At 41.6% G+C, this 20,547-nt stretch overlaps 1 protein-coding gene across 1 annotated transcript in view; it reads right to left on the bottom strand.

Moving 5' to 3' along the window:
* MICU1 (mitochondrial calcium uptake 1) overlaps positions 1–20,119 on the bottom strand; it is a 184,626-nt gene extending 164,507 nt beyond the window's left edge. The window contains exons 1-2 of the mRNA XM_020783150.3: positions 19,905–20,119; positions 3,446–3,607 (exon numbers count right to left, since the gene is read on the bottom strand). Coding sequence (XP_020638809.3) covers positions 3,446–3,607; positions 19,905–20,104 — 362 coding nt within the window. The 5' untranslated portion in view covers positions 20,105–20,119. The remainder of the gene's footprint in view (positions 1–3,445; positions 3,608–19,904) is intronic.
* Positions 20,120–20,547: the final 428 nt, after the last annotated feature.

The following is a 20,547-nucleotide window of genomic DNA, read 5'->3' as shown; positions in this document are numbered from 1 at the left end:
GTGAATAAGATATAGTAACGTGGCTTAGTCTCATTCATACATGCATACAGTTTGGTTCACACAGAACCCTTAACTTGAAGCACAGACCCTGAACCTATCAGTTCTGGCTAACCAACAGACACCTGAACCTATCAGGTTGGTACTCTGACACACAGTAGTACCCTGTCTGACACACAGACTCCCACACCAGCTTCTTCTTCCCAGCTGCTGCTTCGTCACATCCCAGCGTCTCTCAGTGTCTCTCAGTGTGTCTTAAACTCTCCACACAGGTCCCACATCCATACACAGTACAGCCCCTCCTCCTGATGTCCCGCCTTCCACTCCCCATAGGATGGAACTTTCCCTCCAAACCCATGACAGACAGGTAACATCAGTGCTGTTATGTAACACATATCTCTTGAAAATTGTTGTAAATGAAGAGTAGCACTCTTTGAGAAGGAGGTATGTCTTGCCAAGGAACTCCAACTGCTGATCCCTACAAACAGCATTTTACTGCCCCAACAATTTACAATTTACAACAGTTTACCTTCTAAAATATAAAAACTGAATATTCCAAGTACTCAAACATCATGATGTCATTATGGACAAGACACCCTCACATGCCAAATAGAAGTAGTTCAGAATATCACATGACAGGATGACAGAAACTATGAGAACCATCCCAGTGTTAGTGGAGGCAGTGAAAATGTCATTCTTCTCTGCCACCATTGTGTCTGTACAGAGTCATCCAATGGAGCTGTGAAGAATTTGCACAACACTTTGCAGGCAAAATTGCTCGGATTCACTCTGACTTGGATGCTGTAGTTCAGAGGTCCCCAAGCCCTGGTCTGCAGCCCGGTGCCAGTCCATGGGCTTCCCAGGACTGGGCCATAGAGACAGATCTTCACACACCTCCGCACACAGGGCATGTCACACTTGCACAAAGAGGGTGTTGCAGTCACGGGGGGGCATGTCGTGCTCGTGGGGGGGGTTGCACCCCCAAGCATGACATGCCCACCTGTCTCTGTGTCCCCGCCCCCCTGCGCACAGAGCCTGCCCCCCGCAACTGGTCCATGGTTCCAAACCAGTTGGGGACCACTACTGTAGTTGATTCCGGTCTGATAAATAGAACGACATCCCTTGCTTGCCTTGTTAATGGATGAGTTTCAGTTTCTGCTGCCTGATGATGTGGACAGGACCCTTGGAAAGATGAAGGCTACCACATGTCTGCTGAACCTTTGCCCTTTCTGGCTCATAAAAGCTACCAGAAAGGGACTGGTTGAGTGGGTCGAAGGACTGGGGAATGCCTCCTTGCAACAGAGTAGGATTCCAGCATGCTTAATGGAGGCATTATTAAAACCACTGTTCAAAAAGCTCTTCTTGCATCCCACAATACTGAATAATTACTGGCTCTCTCTAATATTTCATTCTTGGGAAAGATGCAGGAGCAGATTGTGGCTTCTCGGCTCCAGGGGTTCTGGGATGAGACATTATCTAGATCTATTTCAATCTAGCTCAGGCCTGGTTATGTGGCAGAGGTTGATCTGGTTGCCTTTGTGCATGACCTATGACAGGAAATAGACAAGGGGAGCGTGGCCCAGTTGGTTCTCCTGGGCCTCTCAGCAGCTTTCAGTGCCATCGGCCATGATATCCTTCTGGCCCGTCTCTCCTGGACAGGACTTAGTGGCACATTGGTCCTTCCTAGAGGAGAGAACTCAGAAAGTGGTGCTGAGAGGCTCTTGTATGACACCCTGGCTACTGGCCTGTGGGGTCCCTCAGGGTTTTGTTTTCTCTCCTATGTTATTTACAACATCTGTGTGAAACTGCTGAGAAATACTGTCTGAAGTTCTGGGGTCAGTGGCACCAGCATGTACATAGATGGCATGCAACTCTCTCTCTCCTTACTATCTAAATCCGAGGAAATTCTAGATCAGTGTCTGATGTCAGTAATGGACTGGATAAGGACGAATAAATTAAAACTTAATCCAGACAAGACAGAGGTGTTCCTGATCAGTTGAAAAGTAGACCAAGGAGTAAGGTTTCAGCCTGTGCAGGATGGGGTTACATTCCGTCTGAAAGCACAGGAGTGGAGCTTGGGGGTGCTCCTGGATTCCTCTCCGAAGCTGGATGCCCAGGTTTTTGGCAATGGCCAGGAGTGCACTTGCAAAAATTAAACAAGTGTACCAGCTGTGTCTATTCCTAAAGAGGCTAGATCTGGCCACTGTGACACATGCCTAATTCACTCTATATAGGGCTGCCTATGGAAAATGTCAGAAACGTTCAGCAGGGCCAAAACACAACAGCTAGATTGCTGACTGGGGCTGATCACAGGATCCCATAACTCCCTGTTACAGCAGCTCCAATGACAGTCTGCTTCAATTCAAAGTGCTGCTTTTAATCTACAAAGCTGTAAACAGCTTCGATCCAAGGACCTTGTTTCCCTTCATGAGCCTTTCTCTCGGCGCTGCCACCTTCACAGGTGCATTTGGTTGGAAAATGGAAGAAGACTTTCTCTGCTGCTGCTCCCAGACTTTGGAATTCCCTCCCACCGGGCCAGCTAGGCTGGCCCCATATTTGCGGCCCTTGCATAAGCAGGCAAAGACCTTTCTCTTTAGGCAGACTTTCCTTCAGTGACTGGCTAGCTGCCTGAACGAAGTTTTAAAAGAATTGTTGTACCTTACTGCTTTGAATGTGTTTTCGTGTTACTTTTGTTTGCTTGATTTTTGTGTGCCATGTTTATTTGATCCCTTTTAGTATTTGTATACTTACTGTTGTTAGCTTTCAATACTATCTTTTATTGATGTAAGCCATCTTGGGTCCCTTTCAAGGAGAAAGGCATGGCAAAATATTTTAAATAAATAAATTTAGTTGAGTAGCTTCTCAGGCTCAACCAATCCATTTTCAAGACAATACTGGACATCAGGAAGAGACTCCAAGGTTAGCACTAGATGGCAATTTGTCACCTATAACGATCAATGCCAGACTATACACGTGACAGTATTTCTGTACCTTCCTTAGTCATTTGGAAGGGAAAGACTATAAATGTGTTGCAGTGTCTAGGCTTTCTCTAACAAACAATTAGCCACTGTTAAGAACAAACAGTAGCTACTTAGCGGTTGGGGGGGAATAGTTCCTGACCCTCTATTATATTTTCTTGATTCTAGAAATTTTAATTGTTAGAGCTATAATTGATTATATGTTAATTCCACTAAAAATATCCACTAGGCTAGAAGTATGTAAAAACCACTCGGAAAGTGCAGCATACCCAAGGCAGTTAAATGCCTCTCTCACACACATGCATCCAATGCAGTTACATAAGCAAAACAGCATTGTACAGTCAAGAAGCAAAATCTTTTCAAAAGTAGTTTCTTTACCACGACAAACTAATTTTTATTATTTTTTATTATTTTTATTATTAAAAGAGCAAAAAACAGAGAAACTGGTAATAACAAATTAAAACACCTGCCTTTTCCAAAGTAATCCAGTGCTTGCTGTTACAGCTGCTGTTCCTACAAAAGCCACCATCATCAGCCTGCGCTGGCCATGGACAGAATGGGTTGTTCCATAGAGTCGCCTGGAAACAGCAGTGAAACCTGCCACGGCAGGGAGAAGGCGGAAACACAACATCCTGGGAAGGAAAAGCAGAGCATACAATGAGAAGAGCAAAATGAAGACAGCTAATATCTCATAACCCATGTTGGAGCAAAGTGCCTTTCACAGGACAAAGAACTGCATCTTTCAACCCTTTTCAATTCACAGCCTGGTGGGCAAAAACAAGTGGGTGGGAAAACTTTACACCCTACCACTTAATCCTCTTAAATCAGTTGGTTTCCAGGCTAAACACACATGTTATGGTTACGTTATAGACAACCAGACATACATGCCTCAGATTGCAAGTTAGAGCAGTACCAGGAATACACCTGGGCAATAAACTGGAAGGGACTCAAGAGTGGTTGATCCCAAGGTAGAATCAACTGGAAACTGGAATCTGTAATATACATTCCATCTGAGGAATGGGGCTAGAAGGTGAGAACAAGTCATGTCACTTCACAGCACAAGACTGGATGACAGCCTGGGACACAAGCATCAACATCTGGAGCAAGACTGTAGTCCAGATGCTGGCTCATTCTTTTGCAAGATGTAGTGTGGACCTGGATGCATGAATACATAAAACAAGGCAAGGAGATTAATGCTGCTTCAGTCTAAACCTGCAAAAGAGAATACCAATGCACACCCCGGGAAACTTCTGGTTTGAATCCTAACATTAAGATGCCTTAGTCCAGCTCTTTCCCACCCTCATGTCCTGAGCCCCAGGTACCTAGGCAATAGTCAGGGATGCCATGTAGTGTAATTCAACACACCTGAAAGCCAGAAGATTGGGGAAGAAAGCATTCACCTATCTAGCATAGATACTGGCTGGAGCATCAGCAATGAAGTCAGAAAGTTTAACCTATCTCATAGATAATGTCTGTACAGCACTTATGTCATAATCCTACTACACTGCTGTATGTAAAGCAACTGAAAAATCAAGAAGATTTGCTACATCAATATATCTGTCATTTGGGACTACCAATCCAAAAGACACTAACATGGAACCACCATGTCACTCCTGAGGACTAGAGTCCTGATAGAACCAATGAGGTTCACAAAAGGGCTTAAATATTTGCAGGGATTTCAGTTTTTCCCCATTTTTCCAAAATGTCTCTTCCAGGTTCTCTTTCAACTCTCAAAAAGAATCTTTCTCTTTCTGTGTACTATGTGCTTATTAGTGTGAAAGCACTAGTAAATATATAGTGTGCATTGTTAGTTTTGCCTACAATACAAAGCCTCAGTAGGAAAAATCTGCCACTTCAGTTCAGATGAGCTCTCTAGACTGCAAACATTGGCTTGGCTAATAATACATATCATGATTCACCTTTTACAACCATCAAAATTCAGTTCACTGGCCAGATTACTACAGAAAGAAAAATGGAAAATTGACTACTGATCTAAGTGGTATTTAAAAGTGAAGGCCTTAAAGTGGAAACATTGTGTCCATGTGCAAACAACAACCTATTTAAGAAGTACAGTACCTGTGGGAAATACAAAAATGGAAAGAACTGACATAATAATGACTCCACTAGGGAAGCACCTTTACTCTAAGACGATGTGTTTCTATCCTGTAGAGTACCGGTAAGTGCCAGGCTTTTAAACAGCAAAACTACTGCCTAATGCACACAGCTGGAGGAACCATTAGTCACAGACAGCCAGACAAATATTTGGGGCACTGCAACCTGGAAGCAAGCCAGAGAACCCCTGAGGAACATAGCAATAGTAGTGCTTGGGCAGAAGCAGCAGAGAATGCTATAGGGAAGCAAAGTACTACAATTGTGCACCCTTTTAATTGAAATCATTTCTCTCAAAAGAAAGGGTGGCAGCTGCTTCATCCAATCAGGTACACTGAGCTTCTCATCCCTCACTATTTCAGTGCTCTCAAGAACCACACACAACACTGACTGTGCCACCTCTCGGAGTCATCTGACGCATTGGTTAGTCTGCTTTCTTATATGTGTTGCCAGCCAACTGGGGGAAAGAGATGACTCCCCAGCTGTGGCACCACAGTTTGCCAGCTTAAAAGGGAAAAAGCTAAAAAGATGGAGCAGCTGGAAGGCAAGAAGATAGGTGTATACCTCCTATGCCTAGCAGAACCTCAGCATGCAGTTTATGGAAACCCTTTGCACAGCAACCTGGAAGAAATTGTAAAGATCTTTTGGAAGAAAGCATCTTTTCCTGGAACAAACAATATATCTTACTCTTCTCGACGTAAAAATCCCACCACCATCACAAAGGCCCAGTGGCAACACGAAGTCTTCGGGTCTGTCGACCAGAATTAGGAAATCAGAAGCAATTCATAGCCTTGCACAATCTACCTCCTCCTCCCCAAATTCCCATTTCTTTTCCTTTCATCATTAACCACAATTAGAATTGACATCGACAAACAGTTTAATACTAAACATGTTTAGGGGCTGTGGGCCAGCTTCCTAGCCGTGGTGTAAATTCTGTTGTTAAGCTAACCACAGGTGCAACATGGTAAAAGTTAACCATAGGTGCTAATCACAGTAAAGGCTGAATTAAGAAGGATAATTTGCACAATGAGGGGAAGGGAACATGTAGTCTGCAGGGCATCTCTAATCTATTACCCAAGAGAAAAGGAGGATTTTGTACCTGCATCTACCTTAAATATCTTTTTTAAAAACCAAAACAGGCAAAGTTGCATCCATTGCATGAAAGTCTACCCAAACACAGCCAGAGCTCAGATCTACAAAAATAAAGAGAAAGTCTCATCACCAGTGTTTTTCTTGTCTGTGATATAGACATGAAAATGACCAATGTAGGTTTCTGATAAAAGCTGTTGTTGCAAACAGATCTGACAGCCTTGGCATAAATTAGACAGACCACATTAAGGTTTTTCTCCCCTCTGAACAAAGATGCAAAAGAGAACATCAAGGAGGCTCTAGAAAAAAGAGACCTGATCAAACATACAAAGTAAAATGACATGTAAAATTGAGACAAACAGTGGAGTCCAACATAAAAAGGTGTGAAAAAGCTGCAATCTGTAGGAGTAGAGTAGAGGAAAAAGCTGCACAGTTATAGAAGATAGCTTCAGGAAAAAGACAAGCACCAGGCAGGAGCAAAAAAGGCACAAAATGAGAGAAAGGAGGAGGTGAGGATTATACAAGACAGCTGTTCACAGCTTTCAAACTTTTTCATATTAACATCTCGAATGCTGGCCTTTTCTTCTGTACACCAGCACTCTTTCAAAGGAAAGGAATTTTTTATATAAAACCTTCAGCAGCCAGTGAGCTTAGTAACATGCTATTTTTAAAAGCAGTTTTGTGCACGAGAATTTACTTGCATGCAGCATTTTTTTTCAGTGTCTCTGTCCAATTTACTCATTCTTCATCATAGGTCTGACAATACATTAGGCACTTTTGGCCTCTTTAGCACAGCTACTTAGCAGGCATTGCTGCACTTTATAAGATTACTTCTTAAGGCTTCCAATAATACCAAAGCCTATATTGCCTTTGAAGTCAACACTGGCAAGCTGTGTCAACACAAGTTGAAAAATAGAAGACCGTCACCAATTCAGATGAAAGTTTCCAGTGTGTGCTTTTTATCTGACAGTTGCAGGCTCAGTTTCCTAAAATTGAAAATGTAACTGTACTGTGTTTGTATGCAGATACTTATACATAATGCACACAAGTCTACATGACAGAATAATAGAATCAATAGTGTTGATAGCTGTCACAAATCCATAGAAAACATCCATAGAAAACCAAGGAACAGTCCATGGACATGTGATGCTGCTGGAGCTAGACAGTCTTGGACCTGGACAGAAGGCCACCTGGGAACCCCAAGTGCACTGCCTTCCATGGCAGGAAAAAGACAGGTTATAAATGAGAAACAAAATAAATCAAACACATGCCAGAATTCACACTTTATGCCATCATTCAGATGAACATTGGTTAATAATCAAGATGAGCTGCGGGACTCCTTGATCCTTTTCCTCCTTTCAAGAGGACTAATTTCCCCCTGCAGGATCTAACCATGAATAGAGCCAAGCAAGGTTGTGGCTTATCTGAGAATCTGAAGTCAACTGCAAAGCGTAGCCCCTGCAGAAGTTCTTGGACTGCAACTCTGCAGCACAGTCAATGGACAGAAATGATGGGACACTGCCATCCAAGAGCCTGTGGAAGCCCGCATTTTACCTACCCTGGGTTAACACCACTCCAGTTAACGAACTGCAGTGTTAATCAGTGCCATACATCAGCAACTTGTGAAACACTCTGGACACTGGAAATTTCTGCAGCCTCTACCTGGTTGCTTAACCATGCTTAAGTAATCAGAAACATTAGAGCTATGGCGCCCCAGACAATTTATTACAGGTTATTAAAAAGCAATGAAAATAAATAAGAACTACTACACATCCTGGAAAGTAACATTATGAAACTCACCAGAAGTAGACTTACTACTCCTATACCCCAGAGAAAATACACAAGCAATTTTCCCAAAGAGAAAGGCAGGGAAGAATGGACATGAGGAGTACAGGGGAATCATCATGGGATAAGCCAAGACTCCTGTGAACAAAGCAGACACCAGAGATGTTGCATTAGCCTCTAAGGGCAAGTATCATTTAGAAGAAAACAGTGTGTTGTTTTCTGAAAAGGAAAACAACTGAAAGGAGCCGCTCTGCAGCTGCTAAAATATTTTACAGCAAGACTTCTCCCCCTGCACTGCAGCTTCTGCAGGCAGCTTTGTTTGGCAGCTCCAGAGATCATAATCAAAAGCATATTACAATGGAGTAGATCAAAGCAGCTTCTTCTATGGCTTTCCCTAACAGTAGGAAATCCATGTGGGAACAGAAAGAGGCAGCATTCATACCTCCACTAGCAACATCCTCAAAAGTTAAAAATTGTATGTATACCTACCAATGAAGCTGCATCCAATAAGGAAAACAGAGAAAGGAAGGGAAAGAACTTTCCCCTTGGACTTTTTTTTTTAAAGAGTTGCTGGGCTGAAATCATACCTAGTCATCTTCAAGCCCTTCCCTTTAATACAGTATCAGATGCAAGAAGGCTAGTTTTGGTTATTCAAAGTGAGTTCTTTGGCCTCTTTTCCCAGTCTCTCTCCATTACAACTCGTCCTGTTCCAAAGCACAAGCTGCCCCTGATGGCACACTCCAGGTGCCCAGGATACTAGGGAAACCATCATGTATTTTACTTGTTTGTTTCCTTGGTTTCTTTTTTCTTTGAACTGGATGCAAATTGGCTCACAACAAATTTTAAAAGAGACATTTAAAAAGAGAACTAAAAATAGATCAAAACATGGACAAGTAAAAACACAGAGGAGGTTACTTGTTAAAACAAAGAAGCTGTAAAATTAAGATACTGTTGAAATAATGTGTGGCCTCTTTCCACCAAGGAAGTCAAGGTAGCATACATGATGGCTAATTTGTACAGGGAAAGGGGCTCTTTTTTCAAAGCACTGGTGGTGGGCTAACTCCTGTGAAGAAGAACACTGTTAAGTAGATCAGGCAGAGGTGGAGCAGTACAGCGTCATCAGTGAGCTTGAAGGCTGAGTGTACCTTTGAAACCATGACCCTTTGGTAAAAGCACCACAATCCACATTGGCTCTCAGCTGTCTTATAAAAAGATCTCCAGCAGTGGCTAATATTTGTATAGTACATTTCATAGAACTCAGAAGATTTCCTTTTATAGGGAACTACCAGGCTGTGGTGGATCAGGGTCTCTGGGAACTGTAGTCTAAAAAAGACACTTCTTCTAAAAAAGGCTTGATGGTGGATAGGAACAGAAAGAAGACTGGCAAAGAAGAAGCGTTAAATAGCACCATTATTTCTTTTTAAAAATATCAGTAGATACTTGCACTGTCTAACGGTAATGTGGAACTAAGTTTCAGCATAAAGTGGGGTCTTGACTTGAGAACTTAATCCGTATTGGAAGGCGGTTCTCAAGTCAAAAAGTCTGTAGGTCAAGTCTCCATTGACCTACAGTGCATTGAAAACCGATTAATCCCATAACAGGCCATTTTTGTTCCATTTTGTTTTTTTTTTCCTGGTCTGTAAGTCAATTCTCAGGCTGCAAGTCAAACCTAAATTTTGCAGCCAGAGAAGTCTGTAACTCAAAAAATCTGTAAGTCAAGCCGTCTGTAAGTCAAGGGTCCATATTCACTACAGCTACAGAGTATCAGCAGCCAGGAGAGTAGGCATCAAGAGTGCCTCTTCAAGGCCACACATTGCATCCTAAACTTGCAAAACCCATAAAACAGGAATGTGAGATATCACGTCTGTCAGAAATGGAGACTGTATAAAGCTTCCAAAACATAACTTGTTTTTGGATTCTGTCTGTTTTACTTATTGGTTGCCTTTTTATCCTGCCTTTCCTCCAATGAGCTCAAACAGCATATATGGCTCCCACCCCGCCCCCCCGCATGATAGCTTCAGAAATGTCCTGTGAGTCATTTTGAGACAATACAACTGGTCCAAGGACAGCCACTGAGTTTCATGGCCAAGCAGGGATTTGAATCCAGACATCCCAAGTCCTATTCCAACATTATAAGGATTACGCCACAAACAAACAAAAGCAAAGCATGCTCCTTATATACCACCCCATAATGCTTAAAACACTCTCTGAGCAATTTGCAATTTAATTATGCAGGCTACACATTGCCTCCACCCAGTGAGCTGGGTATTCATTTTACCAACCTTGGAAGGCTGGAAGGCTGAGTTAAACTTGAACCAGTTATCTGGGATTGTACCTCAAGTCGTGAGCAGAATCTGGTTGCAGTACAGCAGTTTAACCACTGTGCCATGAGGTTCCTCAAAAGAAGCTATTGTATCATCTGTATCCCTCTCCCTAGTGGTGGAGACTTGATCCTGATCTTTGAACCATTTTCTGTTGTCTAATCCAGCTCCCTAGACAGGAACACCAGGCTTGTTTTGACTCTGCATGTGCTGGGCATCAGGAACACTCATGCATCATGAAGTTGAGCCAAGACAAATGTGTTTCACTCATCTTAAGACTAGAGCCACAATGATGGGGTTATGAAGGTAGGGAGTCTTACTTGGCTCATTCAGACAAAAAAAAACACCTCCAGGATTCCTCATAAACATCCTCTGCCCACACCCCTGGCAACTCCAAAGTCAGGGAGGGAGCAGAACTCTCTAAGGTGAGCTATGATAAGCAAAACTGTAGAAATTGTGATTAAGAGGACTGGTAAAACAAATTTTCACATGGCCATCATGACCAATCAAAATCTGTGGACCTCTGCTTACAGCCCTGAACTCTTATGAACTGTTTAATATTTTGCAGTTACCTGTGCATGTATATATAAATGGCAGTGGAGGTTGAAGTGGAAGTAAAACGAAAATGAAAATGCTCATTATACTATCAGAAGCTTGTATCTAATTGCAGGCCTTGTAAAACACTGCCTTGCACTGTATCAGATTATGCATCTTTCTGGCCAAGGTTGTCAATTCTGGCTCTAAATGGGTCTCACAAAATATCAGGCAGAGATTATTCCCAGTTCTACTACTTTTAAAGTACACGCTTAAGGCTGTAGCCACTAATTTAATGTTATTTCTTTAATATACCTAGCACATTACTCTGATTTACCAATTTAATTTAATACGGCATCAAATGCTTTTGAAAATTCCCTCTTCCTTTTTAGACTCATAACCAGTGACAGATCAGGAAGGATGATAACTATACAATAGCTGCACCCAGGGGAGCTAATCAACCATAGGGCTTCGCTACACTAGATGCTGTGTGGTACACTTTTGTACATCTTCATCTTATTTAGAATTTGCAAGCCAATTAGCTTTAACAGACAAGTGCATGCAGTGCTTTCAAAGAGAAGAGTGGTGCTATTTTTGTCTTTTTATATTACATGTTTTTTAAAAATCCATATTTTTTCATAATCTTAGTTGCTTTCGTATTCCAAAGGATCTCCTGTATGGAGAATTAGTGCAGGGAAATCGCCCCAGAGGGAGACCACAGCTGCCTTAGGAATGGATCTCAACAGATGGGAAACCCTGACATCTGAGCGTTCAGCCTGGAGGCAGGCAGTGCATCATGGCTTCTTGCATTTTGAAGAGACACTTGTCCAGCAGGCCGAGGCAAAGAGGGGAGAATCAGAATGGGGAGGGCTATGACTGCTAACTTTGTGGTGGTCAAATGATCCAGGAACCTCACTTGCTTGGAACACAATTGCTGCACAAGAGAATATATGATTAGGCTGCCAGGCACCAAGGCACAAGGAGGAAAAGGGGCATAACAGGCAAGTAAGCAAGTACACATTCAGGGTATCTGCTCTATCCTGTTCAACCATTCCAATAATTAACTCTCATGTGGCACATTGTCAAAACTATATATGTTCAACTTCATTCAGAAGATCTCAGCAACGAGCTGAGCAACTGGGGCCCATATCTATTCTGCCCTAAGCAGGTATCAGACAAACATAAGAAAGGGAGCAGCAGAAAGTGTCAAGGTTTGAAACTGTGTGTGTATAAAATGTTGAGATAATTAAGGGAAGAATAGGAAAAATAGCCCTGAAATGAAAGTGCATTTAAAACTGAAGCTTGAATAGTAGTTTACTATAGTCATTCCGAAATGATTAGTCAGCACTCCAGCTGACCAAGGTCACTGAACAAAAATAATTTGACAGCTTAATAAGTTTATGAATTTGTTCATGTTACAATGTATAAATATGAAAGTGGCATATACAGGACTTATATGCACTCTTTGTGGTTTCAAGATTTTAGAGATACAACTGGCTTTCTAGGTTTTTGGAGGTCTAGATCTTTTATACTGCTGGCCTTTGTTCCTCCAAGCCTTGCAAAATTTCAGCCAAAACAACAACATAATGACAGCTTGCTAGATACTGAGACACAAACCACTGGAATTGCCGAAAGTGCAAGAATAATTCAATTTCCCTTTGAAACTTTTTCCCTGGGTCCTCAAAACCTGCAGAAATATGTTGTTTATAGTTAGAAGAAAATGGTAAACAAATGAATAAAATATATAGAGAGATAAGAAACACACATGGGCATTTAGAATTCATCATGTCATTGCAACTTCACACCACTTTAGGCACCAGACATCAAGGAACAACAATCCTGTGGTAGCAGACAATCAACATAGATACAAATTGGCCTGGCTGGGTGAGAGCTTAGAGTAATTTTGTGTACATGCATTTGAATGAATCAACTGAATTTATTACATCAAAGACAAGCACCAAATAAATTGTACAGTACAAAACCAAACAGAACGTGCAACATACAGTACATTATGCCAAACACTGCATCCAATGTCTTTTTAATATGCTTAAAGGCTAAGAAATACTTTTTAATTTATATATTCCTATTTTAAACAACTTTGACATTTTCCCATGCTGTTTAAATGTGCCTTATTAGGCTCTAAGCTTTTGCATTTTTAGACTGTAATTGAAATATTTTCTCTCTCTCCCCCCCCCCCCCGTATACTTTTAAAAGATATTTTACTGTATCTTGGACTGATTTAAGCATTTGCCTACCACTTAAGCTTAGTTTTCATACATTTTAGTTTTCTTGATAGCTGTAAGACTTCTGTATTTTTACAACAGCTCTGAAGTATTTTGTGTTTATGGAACATAGAAGCAGTATAGATAAATAAAGTTTGTAAAATTAGATTCAGAGATGTTACCTGGAATTACTGCAACAATGAAAAGACTTATACTGTGACAATCAGATGAATTTTTATATGTCAATTATTGTTTGGCCTTATTCTGTAGCTAACTCTTTTTTGGGATAATGCCAGCTGTGACAAACACGGGCTTCTGATTTTTCCCTGGAGGACTACAAAGTTCTGTAGGACTCCTAGGGACATGTTCAATCATCAGAATTTATGAACAGAATTTTTTTTGCAAGCCATGAGAATCGATGAATCAGCAAGATATTCAGATAATCAGCAATCAGGCAATCAGATAATCAGCCAAGAGATCCAGAAGATTTATATACTTAGTTTCTGGACATGATAAAAGAAGCCCTCAGTATAACACTGAGGGATGCAGCACAAATTGAAAGCAAATGTAAGGGACCCGTTTCCAAAGTTTTTTCAAAAAAATTCCCCTAATGTTTGCCATTTACTCATCTCACATTTGACGCATTTAATAGTTCATAGAAATGTATCTGAATGACCAGCACTCAACAGGACAGCTTCTTTACGCTGCTTGTCACTCAAGTTAACATTTTCTCAGCATCATCAGATAAACAATTACCCACCATACCTATGTTATTAATCTGGATTAGATAGATTTCTGGAAGAAGATGAAATTTTGTACCAAGTAATTTCTTTGGCAGAGCTCAAGTTACTATTTCATCATATTAATTCCCACCAAGTGGGAAATTCCATTTGTTTGTGAAAAATATTCAAGCTGACACAGTTGAAAGTCACCACTCCATCTAACACTGCTGGTCTCCATCAGCAGTCTATGTAGCTGTCACATCTCAAAGACTAGTTTTCAGCACCCATAATCAGACTTAGCCCCAGGCATGATATTTGAGTGGCAGAAGCCAACATTTCATTTGTCTTTTTATCGAGGACAGCTTATTAGCTCCTCTGGCTGAACAAAGTTCGTGACAGCCTTGAGACAACACCATTCCCAGCACACCCACTCAGAAGAATGGCAAGTCATAAAACTATACCTAAAAATAAAAACACCCAAACAAGTCCAAGAAAACCTACATTAAATCAGTATTTGCCAATACCACACCAGTCACCCAACTAAACTCTGGGCTGACTGACACAAGGTCAGTTCTAATTTTTGTCAGTCTCTCTCTCTTCCCCCCCCCCCACTCCACAAGACACTTTCTGGCTGTGAGCATTAAACAGTAGGTATCTGGTGGTGGCACCATTAAGAGAGGAAGGCTTATTAAGTCACCCTATTGGTAATTACCATTATAGCCGAATGTATCAACCTTTAGACCTTCCTTCCAAATGCCTATCTGAAATCTATCAGTAACAGTCCATAACTTCTTCCCCACATTCTACTGCTTCATTTTAAAAATGACCACAGAAGTTATTATGGCGGCCATGGCAGGGAGTCTTCTGCAGCCACATTTTATGCTCTAAGCCACATTTGTATATGACTACTCAATTCTTTATAAAAGGCATGGGAAGCTTGGGTCCTCCAGATGTTTCTGAGTTCAGTTCCCTAAAGTCTAGGCAATGTGGCCAGTGGTAAGGGATCGTTAAAGCTTTACCCCAAAACATCTGTAGGCCCAAGAGGTTCTCCATTTTTGCTTCACATTCTCTCCACCACCAATATGGAGGATAATAATGATGTTGACTTAGCTTTTGTCACCCTGACAAAACTGTGGTACTCCAGATGCTGTTTTAGCTATCTTTTCATCATGTAAGCAGCTTTTTAATATTCATTGTTTCCAGCTTTAAATATTATTTTTCAATTATGTAAGCTGCCTTGGGTCCTTTTTAAGGAGAAATGTAGGTTATAAGTATTTGAAAGAAACAAACAACAATTGGAAAATAAATATCTCTGCTAGGGCAGTTTTGCTGGATTACACTGTTGCACAACAGATGGTACCAGATTGTACATCTAAAGTAACATTTTAGATGCAACATTTAACACACTAACCTGTGCAAGCTCCGAAAATGTACAATTGCTAATGTAACAGATTTTATCAGCACAATGACTTGACAACACCCAATGACATCACTCAACAGAGGCTAAAATTTATTTATTTATTTATTTATTTATTTATTTATTTATTTATTTATTTATTTATTTATTTATTTATTTATATTCCGCCCACTCTACCCAAAGGTCTCTGGGCGGCTTGCAACAATTAAAATTCAATACAATAAATTATAAAATGATTAAAATACAATTAAAATATGATTAAAATACAATTAAAATTGCCATCATCAAGACCCACAGTTGATGTTATTTCAATCTAAAATTTAAATTTAGATTTTACATCTTAGCTAACTTGGAATCATTTTTGATTCTGAATGATCACAGTTGTAGATTTTTAAGCTCAAAGTTCAAGTTTCCAGTTTTAATTAACCTTTAAATTTCTTAATAGGAAAATCTATGTTATACCTTTGCTCTCATATTTAATTATTGTATTTATAAATGTGTTTGCCCAGAGAAACTTAGGAAGATCTATCTTTTTAAATTTAGGCAGCATGAAAACCAGATTCAAGGGCAAATTGTATTGCACAACACATTTAAGCTTTAGCAGGCAGAAACATAGTTTGAAGGAAGAAATCAGGAGAATACCTAACATTTAGTGAACCATGCTGATAGTATAGCTAGCCAATTTTTAATAGCACCATAACATGATACTGGAAATTGACAGCAAGAGCTGGACTAAATAGGTCAGTATGCCATTTGGATGTGAAGATTACACCAAATGACATATTTCTCCTCCCCCTCAACTTCAGGAGACCCTATTTAGTCACCTGTTCTGAAAGGGCCAGTGTAGTCACAGCCTTAATTGCCCTCTATCCGCAGCTTATCAGCGGTAATATAAAATAGAAAAGGAAGTTAAAAAACTATTTCAGAAGATTTCATCATTGAACTCTAGAAGAAGCTCTACAATAGCAGCAACCTGAAGATGTGTTTCTTACAGTTATTGGCCAGAGAACCACATCTTGTTCAAAATGGTCTTTTAATACATCTGTAAAATGCTGTGACAACCATTAGTCTCTATTTTGCAGATGTAAGATTTTTCCTATCTTCCTTCTACTTCGAATGTTGTTACAGTGGTGCCTCGCTTAACGATTACCTCATTAAACGACGAAACCGCTTGATGATGAAGTTTTTGCAATCACTTTTGCGATCGCAAAACGATGTTTAGATAGGAAAATTTCACTTAACGATGATCGGTTCCTTGCTTCGGGAACTGATTTTTCGCTAAATGACTATTTAGAAACAGCTGATCGGCGGCTCTAAAATGGCCACCCGCTGTGCAGAATAGCTCCCTGCTCTGTTTTCAGGATGGATTCCTCGCTTTACAAGCACCGAAAATGGCTGCCCCTATGGAGGATCTTCGCTGGACGCTGAGGTATTTAGCCCATTGGAACGCATTGAACCAGTTTCAATGCATTTCAATGGGCTTTTTCGATTCGCTTGACAAGGATTTCACTGTACAACAATTTGGATGGATGGATGGATGGATGGATGGATGGATGGATGGATGGATGGATGGATGGATGGATGGATGGATGGATGGAAGGAAGGAAGGAAGGAAGGAAGGAAGGAAGGAAGGAAGGAAGGAAGGAAGGAAGGAAGGAAGGAAGGAAGGATTGTTGCCATTTTTATCAGAAAATAGTTTTAACTAAGACATGTCACTGGCAGATGATGACAGCAACCACGAAATTAAAGGACACCTGCTTCTTGGGAGGAAAGCGATGACAAACCTAGGCAGCATCTTAAAAAGCAGAAACATCACCTTGCCGACAAAGGTCCGCATAGTCAAAGCTATGGTTTTTCCAGTAGCAATGTATGGAAGTGAGAGTTGGACCATAAAGAAGGCTGACTGCTGAAGGATTGATGCTTTTGAATTGTGGTGTTGGAGGAGACTCTTGAGAGTCCTCTGGACTGTAAGGAGAACAAACTTATCCATTCTGAGGGAAATCAACCTCGAGTGCTCACTGGATGGACAGATCCTGAAGCTGAGGCTCCAATACTTTGGCCATCTCATGAGAAGAGAAGACTTCCTGGAAAAGATCCTGATGTTGGGAAAGTGTGAAGGCAAGAGGCGAAGGGGACGACAGAGGATGAGATGGTTGGACAGTGTCATCAAAGCTACCAACATGAATTTGACCAAACTCTGGGAGGTAGTGGAAGACAGGAGGGCCTGGCGTGCTTTGGTCCATGGGGTCATGAAGAGTTGGACATGACTTAATGACTAAACAACAACAAAGAAGGGGAGGAAAAGGAAAAAGAAGAAAAAAAACCAAACCTCAGGAGGGGGACACAAACACAAAAAACAAAAACAAATCACTTGCCTTTTCTGCAGCTGGTGCAAAGTGGTGCCAGTTTCTGAGGAGGATCCTCTCTGTGCGAAGGTTCTGCCCCCTGGTCCAACTTTAAAGTTTGGGGCCTTCTCTATATTACTTTTTATTTTTACTTTTATATATTGATCTCTACCTTGCCATCTTGAATGATATTATTGATGTTTAAATTGTTGTTTTTATTTATTGTTCATATGCTATTTTTTATTGTAAACTGCCCAGAGTAGACATGGTCTAAATGAGCGGGGTATAAATTTAATAAATAAATAACTAAATAAAAATTCTCTTCTCCTTACATTTAATCTCATCCAGACTGTTCCCTCCCAGGTTTTAAAGTGGTTGTGGTGGGAGTCAGAGGCAGGAGCAGCCCAGACTGAGATGCTGAGAATGATATGAGATTGGCTTTAATAAGCACTCAGCCATTAATTTTGAAGCTGGCTACCTAGATGCAAGCTACATGTTAAATACTATGTCAGAATTATATTCTAGAAATATTTCTTTTTAAATGTTTTTTCTTTACCCCATTCAAACTTTATGCAAACATGGGGTTGCAGGTTACATGGCTACTATAAAAGTAGGTCATGACTTGAAAAATGTGGGAACCACTGGACTAAGGTATCACCATGCTTCCAGCCGATTTTCAGTTACTGCTGAAACATCCGGCAAAAAACTCAGTTGTACTTCCCCGTCACTACAAGTACTGTTCAAGCATCCCTGAATATTTTCTACATAAGCAGCTTATAAATATTGAAAACCATTAAGTTACTGTAATGTCTTTTGCTAGTGCTAATTTGTTGCTTTAACCAAATGCTAGAATCAAACCCACAATGAATATGCCTTCACATCTGTTCTTTGCCCAATGACTATCCTTCCATCTAATTGAGCTCACAGAACTGTTGTGAAGATGAGACAGGGTATTTGCATAAGACACTCCAAATCCCCTAGAGGAAGTATGGATCAAAATATAACAAAAAGGAAAATACTGATAATGCAGAAGTTGTTTTACTGATTATTTATTGCACATAACTTTAGGGGACACAGCATTATGGGAACATACAGTAAGCTAGAACAATACAACTATGATAACACAGACAAGGCAGAATTTCCAATACCCACATTATGTAGTTCTAATGTTGCTGAAATACTGTTTCCAGAACAAGTATGCCATGTTCAACCAGAGGTTTAAAAGCTTCTCATTAGCATAAGACTGATAATATATTTGAGAAATATATAAAATCTTTTGGGAGGGAAGTTACAAATAAATAGGACTTCATTCCTAACCACACCTACAAAAAATATTCCCAAGTAAATGTGAACAGAAGGCTGTATCTGAAAGCATTTTTATGTCTTAAGAATGAATGACAGGCTTAAACAAGGTTTCTACAGTACAGAGGGGAGCCTGTTGTGAGCCCTCCTAAGATACTTTGCCTGGATGTAGGTCATCTAATTTCTCTTTTAACAAACAAGGAAAACTATATTATAGGAAGAGACGCAAGGTCAAGCCGACTACCACACTCAGTGATAAATAACCCCAACTGTAGAATGTTTTAATAAAAACTGCAGGCAGGGCAGTACGTTCCTCACTTGAACTAACCTCACACCTAAAAAAATACACAATAAACGAAGGTAACCGGGCAGAGACATTACACAGAGAAGGCAGAGTGTGACACTGATACATGGAGGAGACGCCAACAGTGCATTCATTATTAAACATGTCTTTAGCAATCATCGCCTGCACCTTTTTGTTCCAGATTAGATACAGTACTTATATTTCTGGCACAAATATCAAGAAGCTTCCACAAAAGTTTGCCACAGCTTAAGGGGGTGGGGAAAAAAGGGACAGCAACTTTGTAGCAACGGTAGAATTGTTCAGGGGCCGAAATGGGGCATGGCAGGATCGTATTCTTTATGGGGACCATATTAAAATAAATACTGGGCGGAAAACAGCGCAGCAGCTCTGTTGTCCATTTGCCCCCCCCCCGTAGAAAGCGGACACTTAGAGGCTTGATGTGGGACAAATTTGAAAAGAGACGGGAAGAGTAAGCAACGGTTTGAAAAGCTAAGCTTCCATGCAGCGATTCGGTTCCTGGAACAGAGAAAGAACCGAGAGGGTCTCTGACCATGTGCAGAGTGCCTTAGCTTAAACGGCTCCCCTACTCCTAGGAGGTGGGGGAAGGGTTTCCAGACGTGACCTCCAATCTCGTGTGAAAGGTTCGGCCCTTTTCCTGTCAAAGGTTTTCCTCTGAAGGCGGGCAGGATGCGTTCGCCAGAACCCCCGTAGGCACCCCTGAGGTCCCCCTCCCCACAGCCAGTTCCTCTTTGGGTCTTTCCTGCCACCCTAAGCCTTACCTGGAACCGGTGCAAGCGGACCCGCCGGGTCCCAAACGCGCCTCTCGCCCGCCCAGCGACCGCGAAGAGAACCAGGAGAAGGCGCCACAAAGACACCCGCGGCTGCCTTTCCGCCTCGACAGCCGAACTCGGCAGCCAGGCCCCGGCCCCCCTCCTGACTCCGCCCTCCCTCCGGGGCCACGCCCCCCCCCGCTTGCCATCAGGCGCAGCGTGATGGCATCAGCGGCGGCCCTTCCCTCGCGCGCCTCCCTTTGCTCCGCCTCCTCCGCCGCCGAAGGGAAGCGTCCCCTTCTTCTTCGCCCAGGTTCCAGGGGTCGCTCATCCTGGGAAGCCTGCGTAGCGGCAGTGACGTCAGCATCGCCCGCTGCAGGCGAGGCAAGCGGAGTGTTTATGTGGGGTCGGTTAAAAACTATTAAAGTATAGTGGGGTGTAGAGATCAAGGCACCTTGTGGCACCTGAAAGGCCAGCGTGTGTTACTGGGGGGCGGGGGCGGTGTTAAGCCTTTATGAGTTCTGTTCCTGTTTAGTCTTTTAGTCGTCTTCGTGACCCCATGGACCAGAGCACGCCAGGCCCTCCTGTCTTCCACTGCCTCCCAGAATTTGGTCAAATTCATGTTGGTAGCTTTGATGACACTGTCCAGCCA

This window comes from Pogona vitticeps, chromosome 3 (genome assembly GCF_051106095.1).
Source record: "Pogona vitticeps strain Pit_001003342236 chromosome 3, PviZW2.1, whole genome shotgun sequence".
NCBI lineage: Eukaryota > Metazoa > Chordata > Lepidosauria > Squamata > Agamidae > Pogona > Pogona vitticeps.
This window is presented reverse-complemented; position numbering and strand designations above follow the sequence as displayed.